The sequence below is a fragment of the Cariama cristata genome, unplaced genomic scaffold (genome assembly GCF_000690535.1).
Source record: "Cariama cristata isolate BGI_N322 unplaced genomic scaffold, ASM69053v1 scaffold7023, whole genome shotgun sequence".
Classification (NCBI taxonomy): domain Eukaryota; kingdom Metazoa; phylum Chordata; class Aves; order Cariamiformes; family Cariamidae; genus Cariama; species Cariama cristata.
The window spans coordinates 47,757-61,161 of record NW_009608929.1 but is presented as its reverse complement, the minus strand read 5'-3'; the positions used below and the strand labels follow the sequence as shown (position 1 = coordinate 61,161).

General features: G+C 38.5%; 1 protein-coding gene across 1 annotated transcript in view; it reads right to left on the bottom strand.

The window, feature by feature from the left end:
- LOC104159441 (ephrin type-A receptor 6-like) overlaps positions 1–8,039 on the bottom strand; it is a 72,749-nt gene extending 64,710 nt beyond the window's left edge. Inside the window, exons 1-2 of the mRNA XM_009697344.1 lie at positions 7,940–8,039; positions 7,610–7,734 (exon numbers count right to left, since the gene is read on the bottom strand). Coding sequence (XP_009695646.1) covers positions 7,610–7,734; positions 7,940–8,039 — 225 coding nt within the window. The remainder of the gene's footprint in view (positions 1–7,609; positions 7,735–7,939) is intronic.
- Between the last annotated feature and the right edge of the window lie 5,366 nt (positions 8,040–13,405).

Here is a 13,405-nt window from a genome sequence, read left to right as displayed (position 1 = left end):
TAGTAATAGCTCTGTAGGCTACTTTATTATTAAATACAAAGGTTTAGAAGCTCTCCCTAAATAATTGACGATGACAATTAGGAGACTAGCCAAACCAGGCACCTAATGGAGAAGGCCTAGCTCAGAACTTCTTTGAGAAACCCTTTGCTGCACGTAATGGATATTTAGAGGCCAGATTTCTTTTTCTCCTAATAGTAATTATGTCAGTGTCATTAATAATGGCTGCTGCAAGGTCCTTAGGTTCTTTCCTGCAGGCAAAAATTATATCTGGTCAGAGAGTCTCATAATTATTCACTCTCATTTTCAACAGTTCTGAGACCTATTTTTTTCTGTTTTTAGAATCTAAGGCTTTTACAGTTCTTCCCTTGGGAAACTAGGTTAATAACAGCAGAATAGGAAAACTGAGAAGCTTGTTTAACATCACTTACTATACTAAAATAAGCTAGGAGATTTCGTTTTAATGATTATCTCCCAAAGCGCATTTGTAGTGATTATTTTTTAAAAACATTCACCAGACATGGTTCATTTCCCAGGAGCTCCGAACAGCCGAGAATGCCAGAGGTGCTCCTTGGAGCCCTAATGCCCCACCGCGACACGCTGATCTGTTCCTGCAGCTATGGTCAAATACTAAGGCCTGCTTAATACTACTATCCAAAAGCTCTTACACATCCAAATTACTCAATGCTCTTGTTTTTCTAAGAACATAATGAAAATGTAATGAAAACGTATTATTGCACGAGCCCTGCATTTCTTGCTTCTAGTCACATCAGAAACATTTTACTTGTAGGCAGCAGATTGCTACTTACTCCTCAAATAATTTGAATAATTGAAAAATATTACCGGAACAAAGTGTTCATTTTAAAAGAGAATGATTAGCATGAGGCTAAAAATTGCCCAGCTGATCATTCAACGCTAACAGCTTGCTATTTTATACTGAGTATACTCACTGACTGGCTAGGCACCTGAAGTGCCTCATCCTTATCGTTATAAACCTTTTCTTGTTCCTCAATCTTGTCACTGATGTTGACTTTAAAATTTAGTCAGGAAGCTTGCAAGGTTATCAAGCATGCTATGGTAGGTATAGCAACAATAAAAGAATATGCCTGGAGGAAGAACCAGTACATGCTAATAATCCAGCCACAACAGTACCAAATGAACTACGCCTGCTCATGAATAATGTCACACAGTCCTCCGGCTCCCTTCAGCCTCATGTGGATTGGAGCTGGTACATATATTATTCTTCATGATTTAAAAATCTAACATAAAAGCAAAATCTGAACCAAGAAAGTAATAGCTAGTACTTAAGGGAAATAGGGAATTTTAACATGGCTGTGTCTGCAAAAATATGTTCCTTCTAACTCAATTAAACACTAGGCAAAATTGTAATTAAAGAGGTGGAAAGACTGGAATGGTTTAGCTATTTAAGTAGTAGGGAGGTTGAAGATCAATGAACCTCACACATGTCATACAGCCCTCACAGAAAGGCACAGGAGAGAAATTACCAATTTTACTTCACCTTTCCAAAATCTCACCCAGAAATTCAGAGGATTGTCTGATCTACATGATGTGGCTTCTTATAAGAAATGTCAATATCTTGTCTAATGAGAACATGTATGGGTCCTGCTCATTGAGGTTAAATTCCAGCCAACAGTTGAGTAGGGTCAGGTTCTGCCTAAGCAGAACTGAATTAATCTGAGAAGATCATAACGAAACAACTCCTTAGCTGGAGAAGACACAGAGGAACATCTGTTGTCCTAAACCGGGATGAATCATACACTTTACACTGGCAGTTCACAGAGGGAAAAAAAAAAACCTGGAACGAAACAACTTGGGCACGTTCATGAAAGTGAGCTTGGGGGGTTCCCAGGGCCCCCCAGACTGTGCTATTGCTGTGCTCATCTTCAGTGTGGCATTGAGCATAGCACAAGATTATCTGTTCCTCAAAAAGCACAGGGAAAAAATGGCAAGGATATCAGTCCACACCTCTGTACACACAGCGAGTGCCACATCCTTTTGCCGTCAAAGTGCAGGGTGCGTAAGCTATTGTACATATACACTTCTATAACTTTGAAATAACACTGTGCACATATTTCTAGACAGACAGATTTGCTTTACACCACAGAATGCTACTGTAGGCCAACAATTCTGAAAGACAAAATTACTTTCTTGTTTATAATTTTTGCATATTATTTTTTTTTGTAAAAATAATTCTGTCATTCAAAATATTAAGCATTGATAGTCTTAAATCTTCACAATTATTCCTATCAAGTCATTTACCTCAAGGTCTCGTACGTATTTTACTACTCAAATCCAGGACGGCTCATTTTGATTCATATTAATGAATATTCAAAGAAATAGCGGTGTTTGTTTTAATATTAGATTTTAAGAAGGAGTCTCGTTTCTTGTACAAGTTAAGTAAATACAGTTGTAGACTGACAGAAAAATTAACAAGGTCATACTGCTTTCTAATTCTTTAAACCTGGTACTTTCCTCTCTCTGCCTCATCAGCTCTTCATCTCTTTCCAAAATCTCAATGGAAAACTAATTTCCGCCTTGCCTCTACTGTTATTTTCTCTCTTTTATTTATTAATTCAACTCTAAATAATACTGGAATGGAGGAAAAAGTCATATCTGGCATCCTACATATCATGTCCACTCACTGTCACATGGAAATGGGTTAAAATTTTGATGTGAAAACTGCCTGTGACTTGCAAATTGAGTCTGCCAGCAAAAGGAGGTATTTTGTCAAAGGGATTTGGTTTTAGTGTAAACTTCATCCAAAGACAAGAAAGTGAAGAAACATCAGCCAGCCCCTCCATCCTACATCCTGCTTCAAGAGATATTCGCTATTTGGAGACACCATTGCAATGCCTCGGCATATTGCTTGGGTACATCCCATCAAAATCTCTCCTCTATAGACAGGCTTCCTCAGCTAATTATATATTATCTTGTGCGTAACAGAAAATGTAATCCAGCTGGTGTATTTGGGCAATATGGGAGAATAAACTTAATACAGTTGCTGATGTGTATACAGCTTGCTATGCTTAATACAGATCTCAGGGAGCATTCATTTTTGATGATTAACCTTCAGGGTTTGGGGGGAAAAGGGGAGGAATAAGCGTTTTCCACTTAAGCTGCACAACCTGAAGTGCAGCTGGTGTGGTTCATACCCACTACGTCCTGTGCTTCCTTTCCCATGAGGGAATTCCTACAGGAGGACTCGGCGTCGTTACAAGGCTGTAACAAGGCCGTACCTTATCCCACTCCTCCACCTGACTCGAACATGCGACCTTTTTGGCGAGAGGCAACTAGATTACGATGCCCTGGAATCTTTCAAAAAGTATAAACTTTGGTCAGTGTCTGAGTAATAAAGTATAAAAGAAAAGGTGATTACTATTAGCAAGGAAACGGAGATGATATTGATATCTGGACTTTGGTTTTTAAAGGGAAAGACAATGCTGCCTATGACAGATCTTTTTTTTTTAAAAGTACTGGGTTTTTTGTGGAAAATATTAAAGGATTATAAAGTAGAATGGACAGATAACTGCAGAATAGGGCAGACATCCTGTATCAACAAAGATAATTCACAAATGTTTAGTATCTATGAAGACTCCAAAGAAGGTCTATGAAGAAATGCTTTTCAGAGCACATCTTAGATCTCTAAGGTCAAACATTTAAAGGATTCTTTGTGTGTTGCTGTAAAGACTCACTTACTGTCTAAAGTGACAAATGTTGCTAACTGTACAGTTTTCAGAATGATTCATAATCTACCAGAAATAAGATATTTCAACTCCCTCAACATACAGTATTATTTCAGGATCATGATATTCTCTCTCTGGTTACAGAATCACAGAATGGATTTGGTTGGAAGAGACCTCTGGGATCATCGAGTCCAGCCTTTGCCCCAACAACCCCATGTCAACTAGACCATGGTACTCAGTACCACGTTAGGTCACATAACTATTCAAGCAATGGAAAACCTTTTCTCTTTACCGTAGCAAAACCTCATAGCATCTTGGACTGAACGTCTAGGAATTTTTGTTCTCCTCACAGGCCAAGTCAGCTCTCTAATGATGTCCTAAGTCAGCTTATGTTCAAGGCATTTTTGGCTGAAAAGCTGCAGAACAAAGTGACCTCTTGTCAGCCAACCACACAAATATGTACCACTGTATTCCTAAATAAGAAACTAAAAACCTGTACAATCCATATAGAATTGGCTTGCAATGAAGTTTTGTTATTTTCTCAAGATTTTCGTTTTTAGAGGTGGCTAGAAAGCCAAACAATATTTTGTTAATTTATGATTCTGAGTATTTTGCAGCAATTCGCTGAAGAAATGAAGGTCATACGGAAGAAAGTGCTTTAAAGCAGACAAATTACTGAGCTGCTTTATTGTATTTTGAAATTAATGTATGTGTTCCATACTTGTAGATTATTGATAGCCTTGTATAACTTTCCTTCTCTACTTTATTTCTTGATTATTTGGTAAAATCTTTCTCAGGAGATGTGAATATTCTTCACAGGGAGGGCATGATCTTTTGCTAGTTCTCTGTGTGCAATTTGTATTGCACAAGAGTGTAAATACAAGTTTCTTACATATTCAGCATGGTCTAGCTTCATTCCCTTCTGCTTGTTCTGGATATGCATGGAAAGATGCATCTCTATGTTCTGGGTTCACCGTCACTGATTTGTCTTTCTTACAAAATTGTTGGGAACTGCCCCATTTTGTGGAGTGCTCACAGTAGTTTATTAGACAGTTATTTGATTTCTGTAAGTTTACGTATCTTTAATGAAACCTGGGGAGCACATGACAAGATATGACTTCCATTCATGAGCCGCAGAATTTCTGCTGGTTATAATTAAAAGCAAGCATGCTCCCCTAATGTGCTCCCCGATGTCATCTTGACAATTTTGCAAATGCCAACAAGGAATCTTATAAGAAATAGCAGTTCATATTGTAAAACTTTAAAATCCTGCAGTATTGTTCAGAGTTTCTCAAAGTTAAGAAACCGATACAACTGGTTGAATTTGGGGGATTGAGTGTTTGTATTTGATGGAGACATTCAATTTCTTATATTGTATATGAGAAAAAAACCTATTTTCTTTTTAAAACACAAATAACAGGTAAAAAGGGATAAGGACAGGACCGCAAAAGCTGTTCCATTTTACTAATTAGTGTGTTTATTAGTATCTAAGACTACTGTTTTCTGCATTTTTCTTGACTCCTTAAGGCGTTAATAATATTTCCAAGCTTTTCATACTTAACATGTTCTTGAACTTTAGCTGCATTTTTTACTCTCCCGTAAAGGGATGCCTTTGTGATAAATTCATACTAAATCCAGTAGACGACTATTTCACATTTATCACATTTCTTGTGGGTACGCAACACCATCGCTATTTTGTCACTGCTGCTGAGAACATGAATGCAGGTATTTCCCCCCTTTGAGGGATACTGGGAAGGCTAAAAGATTACAGTTTCACTTGCTATATCTACCCCTGACAGTACACAAACTATGCTATTTAATACACAGAGTTCCAAGGTAAGGAAGGATGAATTAATTGAAACTGTTAATAATTGAATTAATTGTGCACATTAATATTTTCTGGCTTTGAGGTAGGAACTGTCACTCTTTTTTTTCTATATCCAAATCCCATGTGCATTTGGCCACTATACTTACCCAGTGTTACAGTTACAACGTACGTTTCTTCAGCACTATTTAAATATAATTAAACTGGTATAAAATCCTATTTTCTAATTTAATACTGCAAATCAGCAGACTGACTTGCAGTACTAGACTATTCATCTCTCTGCTCCAGAATGTAGGCTCCAAGAGAGTTCTTGAAAATCTGTCACATACCTATTCCTCCGCTTAAAGAAGGGATTTTCTTACTGCTACTGCTGGCTTGTTTGTCTCTCATTCTGCCTGTTACAGAGCATTGCCAGAGAGCATCCCGGTTCTAACTTACTAACAAAAGGTGTATGCAAGAGCCAAGCATTTAGTTCAGTTAGTGATTTAGGAAGAAAATAACGCCTGAGCAACAGTACTGGAAGATGCCAGCAGCGTATTTATCTTCCCAAACCTAAGAGGGGAGAGAAATTTATAGTTAGAAGATACTCCTTATGCATTGTAAAAGGTGAAAACAGAAAATGGTTCCTTTTTGGTAGAAACAGATTGGACTGGTTTAAACTGTACATACCAAAGGGCCGCGAAGCCTGCGTATGTTGTCTTGCTGCACAACGGACAAGACTAAGTAATATGTGGACCCCTAAGGAAAGCTATTTGCCATGTCACTCAGTATTGACAGATACTGGCAGATAATCAATTCATAAAGGATTTTTATAAATATAAGCTTTATAATGTAACATCCATATGAATGGTTTTGGATCTTTGAAATTTGTTCCTATTCTATTAAATAAAATCTCACTATTTCTCTCGTTTAATACACCTGGTTATTATTTTAATATCAACAAACAAGACAAATGCAATGCAAATCATAATGTGGCGCTCTATGGTTAACGGATCAAAACCTGAACGACTTCCATTAGAATACGAAAGTGAGGTTTCCTTGCTTTGGCTACCAAATATCCCAAGCAATCTGTCTCCTCCTTCTAGCTGTGCTATTAAAATTGTTTGGATTTTTTTCCTAGCTTACCCTTTCATTCTGCATCAAGCTGTATAATCTCAATAGAGAAGTGCAGCCAAGGAAGAAAATTCTCCAATATTTACAGAGCCTAAGATCCCTAAATCTTTCTTTCATGACTTGGTTTATATTTCTGTTCTTTGTGGTCTTCTCACATATCCATCAATTCCATTGTGACGTTCAGATGGGGACAGAGAAACAGCAAGAACTGACTTAGCAGGCAACTGTTTAAGGTATGGACACTAAAAATTTCCTGTCTATGTTTTTAGGAACGAAGGCATTGACTAGCACTAAATTTTACACTGGTACAAGGCCCTGTAGCCAACTGGAAATGTCAAAATGTGTTTTATGCTTTGGGAGAAGCAAGCTTCAAATTGTGCTTTCCCAAGACATGCCGTGTGTGCACCTTGCACCTTTACTTGTAATGCATGCTGTTGCCCTTTTTTGTGTGAAACCACCTAATTTTGTCAGAACGCCAGAAATCTGACATGAACGCCGTGCAGTTTCTCTCTCTTGTAACCTTTTGCAACCTTCTAAACAAAGCTGGTGCACTCTATCATTTAAGGTCAGATTATTTCCAAATAATGCCGCAAAACGAAATCACATTGACATTCACCTTAATTGTATTGTTCCAGTGTCACTCTAATGTAAAGTTTTTACAGTCCATAAATCAAAATATGTTCAAGCACATGATCCATTTATCCACGTTCGTCAATGTAGTTACTACGAGACAGTTATATCTACTGCCTGCTTGCTGCTCTACTTGATTCTGATGTGAAACAAGACAGTCATTAACAAGTTAGAAGTAAAACAACAAAAAAATCAGTATAAAAGAAAACGTCTACTTATATAGCATTGTACGTGGGATCAAGTGAAAAGTTTAAAGTATTTTTTAAAAAAAAATAATAAAAATACGAAACATATTGCTCTTTAGGATCTGAGTTTGGGTGATGCTGTAAGTGAGACCTACTTTCTCATAGTACTTGATCTCGTAGTCCAGAATTGCTCCATGGGGAAAGTCCGGCTCTTGCCAAGAGAGGGCAATGCTGTTTTGGGAAGCCCAGTCCTTCCTTACCATACCTATCAAGGAGGGTGCTGAAAGGGAAAAGGATAACTAAGGGTTAAAGACGAAGCACACGGTTTATCCTTTCAACCTACTGTCTTAGGCCACCAACCCGAGGTAACTTGGAGTGACCTCCAGACAGAAAAGCATGACAGATGGCAATTCTCAGGGAAACCATATAATCTGAAATTAATGTCTCAAGTACATACTAGTAAGTCCTTCGTTAACAGTGCTGACCAGCTTCTGAAAAATCTACAAAAATATAGAAAAAAGTGCCTGTGCCAGACGCCATCGCCGGCTGCGCGCAACCAGGTTGCACTGCTGGCTCCGAGGACATCGTGTCCAGAGCAGAACCACATTCCAGAGACAGTAAATGCCACATTCAGGTTCATCTTCATTAAATGTTACAATTCAACTGCGTAAAATGTACATTCAGTTTACTCTTCGGGGTAAAATAAAGCGATACAGCTTAAAACAGAGGCAATGAATCCTATTTCTGCTTGTTGGGCTGGCAGCAGCAAGGGCATTTCAGCCCATCGGTGAGGTAGGTGTGTGCACAGAAGAGTCAGCTCGTTAGAGGAGGCCAGTGGCAGGGATTGGGGTTACGGGCAAACCGTGGGGGCAAAGGTCCCCCCAAACCTACCTGCTGTCATTGATACTGCAGGTCTCCTGCAGCGTAGCAAGTAGGAACCACTTTTAGTAGCTTTTGGAAGGGGCCCAAGATGAATGGATGCACCCAAGAGTTAAGTTATCTCACTATGGGGTTAACTAATTTTAAGAAATGGATTTTCTGCCCTTTTGGAAAAGAAGGTGTGCTGTTATCTACGCAATAATTTCAAACAGTGCAAAAACTGCATTATAGAAAACGATCTTTGCTTATCTTATTAACCTGGTCAAGCATGTCAAAGGAGGTTCTCCAGATGCTAATGCTGTTTCAATAGCATTGATGTGCAGCTTTCCCAAATGTTACAACAAAACCAGTCATGTTGTTCAACAGTCTTGAAGACAACTGAGTAAGCTGAACCAACCAGGTACCATCAAAAAAACCCCAGTTCTTCCAGTGGTTCACAGCTTTCACTATTTGTCTTTCCACTAGCAAATACCAGTTTATTACACACCCTCCCCCATTCCTCTCTATTACCAATCTTACTTAACCTCTTCTAAGCTTCCAAGGAGCTGTCTCCTAAAAATAACACATTTTTATGACTTCAGTTTTTATCTTTCGACTGAAAGAGTCTCCCTAGGAAAATGAAAGAAGATTCCGCTTCCAGTCACAAAATTGACGCCTTAGTTTTCTTTCCTGTAAATATTTCAGGAAGTTTAAGAAATGAAAACCACAAATCAATTCTAGAATGCAAGCAAACACTAAAGAAAACAAAACCAATTGTTTTCCTTTGAAAAAAGGGAAACTCTACATCCAAACACGCACATAACAATCTCTTTCTCTGTGACAGTGCATTTACCTGAGAGAGAAAATAAACTTCCATCCGCTGTCAGTCCTCCCTGTGGATAACTATTCTGTGGTATAATAGTCCAGTCCTCTCCGATGGGAAGAAAACCCAACCCAACATGTAACTCTAAATGAAAAAAATCTACCAAAACTATTTAAGTGGACAAAATGGAGCTTACACAGAAAACTGTCCTACACCTGTACTTACGCCATTTTAACTGCAGGTCTGACGCAAGGGAATGAGAGAAAAAAAGAATTCTTGCCATGCTGCATGAAGGAATAACCTATTTTTTCAGGAAGTCCTTAAACGGTATAATGTAAGTGACTGAGGAGAACAAAATACAAATAAATAAATAAATAAAAGGCATTCATACGTTCTGGGCCAAAATGTTATCCCTGGGTATCTATCATTACTCCCTCAGTTAAAATGAAATTTTTACTCTTGAAATTGAGGGTGAAGCTGAGCTCTCGTATTATTTCTCTGGGGCAAAATCAGCTACTCCAAGCAGGGAACAAAGATAGGGCTGTTTAAAGGAAAGCAGGAGCAAACATGGATTTGTAATTGCTGAACACTGATCAAGGGCCTACGAGGGCATTGCTCATATACGTTATTTTACTATCTGTCGGTTTGAGTCACTCACTGGTACGGAGCTGCGATTTACAGGCGGCTCCAAGGGACTCACAGTAACCTTTCAGATACGTCTGGTACACCCTGTCCGTCTGCTCACGGGTGACAGACATCACCTGGGCCACCTTCCCCAGCACATCATGGCTTCACCTCACTGCATTTGGGAGTGCACTGGTCAGACAATCAAATCCTTCCAAAATGACTGAGGTTGATTACAGAAAACACCAGGTTAAACTGTAGACATTATTATACTCTTGGCCCTTCTAGGCTTTTAAAATATAGATTACTGCTATTACACTTCAAGTTATGACCTAACCTTTATAAGCTTTTTATGTGTACTGCATGCCATGCATTTTTCTCCGATTTCAAAAATTTATACAGTAATTTATGGATGTTTCCAGCCTAAGCTCACCACAGAAACTCTTCCATTTGTGAAAGCGCGTGTCCAAACACAGTCCTGGTGCACCAAAAGATCCTCTGAAAAGTTCAGCATAAGAAATAGCCCGAGTTTTCATCCTGGGAAACAACTCAGTAGCAAATTCATGGAAGAAAATTACTTTAGCCCTCTCCTAAACTAGCTGTGCTTGACGTACCCTTGAAAATGAAAACCCCGTACAGCAAGGCTCACATCACACCTCTAGCACCGTGCCAGCACTGCACCCTCTAAATCAAAACACAGAGTGAACTTTTTAACGCAAAGCCACAAAAGAGCCACCATTGACTGTTTCTTCTATGTTCAGAAGGATGATCCTATATTTGTCATACAGAGGTTATCTATTGACATCTCAGAGGAAATAATGACTTTTAGGAAAAGGATTCCAGTCAGGAATTTATTGTACAAAGAAACAGGTAAATAAAAGCAAGTAATTAAAAGCTGCAGCTAGCTCAGTTTCTATTTCTTTAGTTGTCAAGTGTGACTAAAAGCAATACTTTCTATGGAGAAATTTCAGCTTTTACAACAGTTGCTCACTAGAGCAGAAGTTACTTAGACCCTAAAGATCCTATCCATTTACTGTTAAAGCTCTTTTTAACCGGAAAATTGTAAGATGGGTAAATCCTATTTGCCCTTTTATAAAGACTGCTCTAATGTTCCTATGATGAATCAATGGGAAGTTCTTTTAATTAGTTGTTTCAAATCCAGTAGCTGCAGGAGAGCTCTAATTTGGTTACCCAATGAAACCATTTGGAAAAAAAAATGCTTAGAAGCACAGCATGGCTTTTAATCACTTTAATGGCAGCATTTTCTTGCCATTGCTACTAGGCTGAAGGATGGCTTCTGGCCCTTGAGCTCAGCGCTGATCTCTGTTTTGTACTGAGGATTCTTTGCACCATCTGCTCTCTGTTTTCCTCTATACTGTTATAAATTTTTTGAATTACGATGAGTCATCTACAATGCTGTGAGCTCCTCATTTAATTTAGTCTGATAAGTTTCTCTGTCTTTTCAAATTTTTATTGAATAATGAAAGTTCATTCCTTAATTCAGAGGGAGCTTATTTTGTTCTAAATCTCTTCGGTTTCTCATTTTCAGAATCCCTTTTCTCATATGCTACACAAAGGACAGAAAATGTGTATTTTAAATAATAATTGAATTCCAGTGTCATTCCTCTAAAGACATTCTCTTCTTCTGAAAAGAACAACTTTGAGATGGTGCCCATTCACTATGAAGAAGCTTCAGACCTGATGGCAGCAGGTGACAAAAGATCACCTGATGTCTGCCCGTACATGGAGTACTCTACCCCTCTGCTATCTCATTTCAAATCTTATTTCTTTGGTGAAGAGAAACCATGACAGCCCAATGGCCTTTTACTGGCTGGCAGAACAGGCCCTACCAGGTATGCTTGTTAAAAATTTACCAGGCTTCTTGTTAAAAAATCTACCATCCAACAAACAAGAACAGCCGCATCACCGATGTCCTCTTCCCTCCTTCGCCCTTGCGTTGTGTCTGTTTTGGCCAAAGCCAATGAAGTGTCGGCAGATACAAATTTGGAGGGGAGGGAGTGGAAGGGGGATCTGGACTTTACACACGTTGCAGTGAGGACTGCTACTTCACTCCTTTGGACACCATCCTCACAAGAAGGCTGTGGGTCTCAATGTATAAAATACTCCCATTTGGGATAATGTGGTTTTATTTAGGTAGACGTTTCTATACCTCTACCATTACCAATAACAATCTGAATTGCATAATTACATGTTATTCTTTCCTCGAGTCCTGCTTCAAGGTCCAGGAAAGACCATACTCATCAAAATACAGGGCTTTATCACATGATTTCTGAGATTCCCAGTAGAGGAGGGAATCCAGCCTCTTCTTTCTCTCCTACCTCAGCCACTTCCCACCTGCAGTTGGGGAAAAACACTGACTGAGGCCCACTCAGCAACCTTGCTTCTCTTTGAAAACTCATTAATTGATCCACCCTAGTGTCACACGATATAGTTAGAGGAGGAAACCTGCTTTAACATCCTGCAGGGAGCCTGCATTCCTCTTGTTGGGGAACAACTTCTTTCATTAAGAGAAGGACAGTTGAGGCTGGAAGAAACATCAACGCTGGGAGGACTTATTTACGTTGACTTGGGTTTCATGTCTGTGTTGGTCAGAAAACAGAGGAAGACTGTTTTCCTGTTCATCAAGTGAAATGGAATTTTTCAAGTTTGTATCACAGGTTAATGGCATGAATTAAATAACACAGTAAACTATGCTTAACACTATGAAAGCTACGGATATCTAATCGTCCAAAACCCATTCATCAAAAGTTTTAGGAAATTAATGAAACAGAATGTGGTGTAAGCAGATTTACTTTCAAATGTTTTCTTCTTTTGCTTAATTGCAGTACTAAAAAGTTCTTTTGTAAACTACTGATAATATTAGATTGAAAGGGAAGAAGTGGTCTAGATTTGTGTTTCTTTTTATAAATACAGCTATACTTCAAAAAAAAACACTGCCAAATTTTTGTCAAACCATACATATGTGGTATTTATAATTGTTCATTATAGAGATGTACCGAGGTCCAATTTTCAAGTGTTTTTCTGGATGGTAAAAACAACCTTTGCAACTTTTTCTATACCAGAGAATGCTATTATACTTACAGTGTTTCACCAGCCTAGGCTTTGTAACTCTATTAGAATTTCTATACTATTGGACACTGAGTACAATTTTATATTATACATAGCAATAAATGAAGTCAGAGATTTCATTCATGATCCTACACTTGGAAAAATGGTTATTTCAGGGCACAGTAAGAAAAATATTGATTTTACTGCTGATTCCACAAAGTCTGTAAGAAAGGTAATAAGCAATAAAAGGATGTTTTCTTAGGGGAGACATTTTACTACAGTAACAGAACTGGAAGTAATGAAACAACATTTCCTGATCAATGATAATACCTCCAGTGTTATTAGCATTTGAGCTATTTACCAAAGAAGGATTTACCAGAGAAGCTAAGAGGCCAAAAGCTTTCAGCCTCCATTACTAACGCCACGCGTGACACATATTATCGGTCAACTGACAAGGATGTAGTCGTGCTGCCTACCATCTACAGCAGTCTGCGTTCCTGCAATGTGATTATTAGTCCTCCAGCAGAGATGCATTTCATCCTTTTTTTCTTTTGTGTTTGCTTGTTAATCTTTCTGT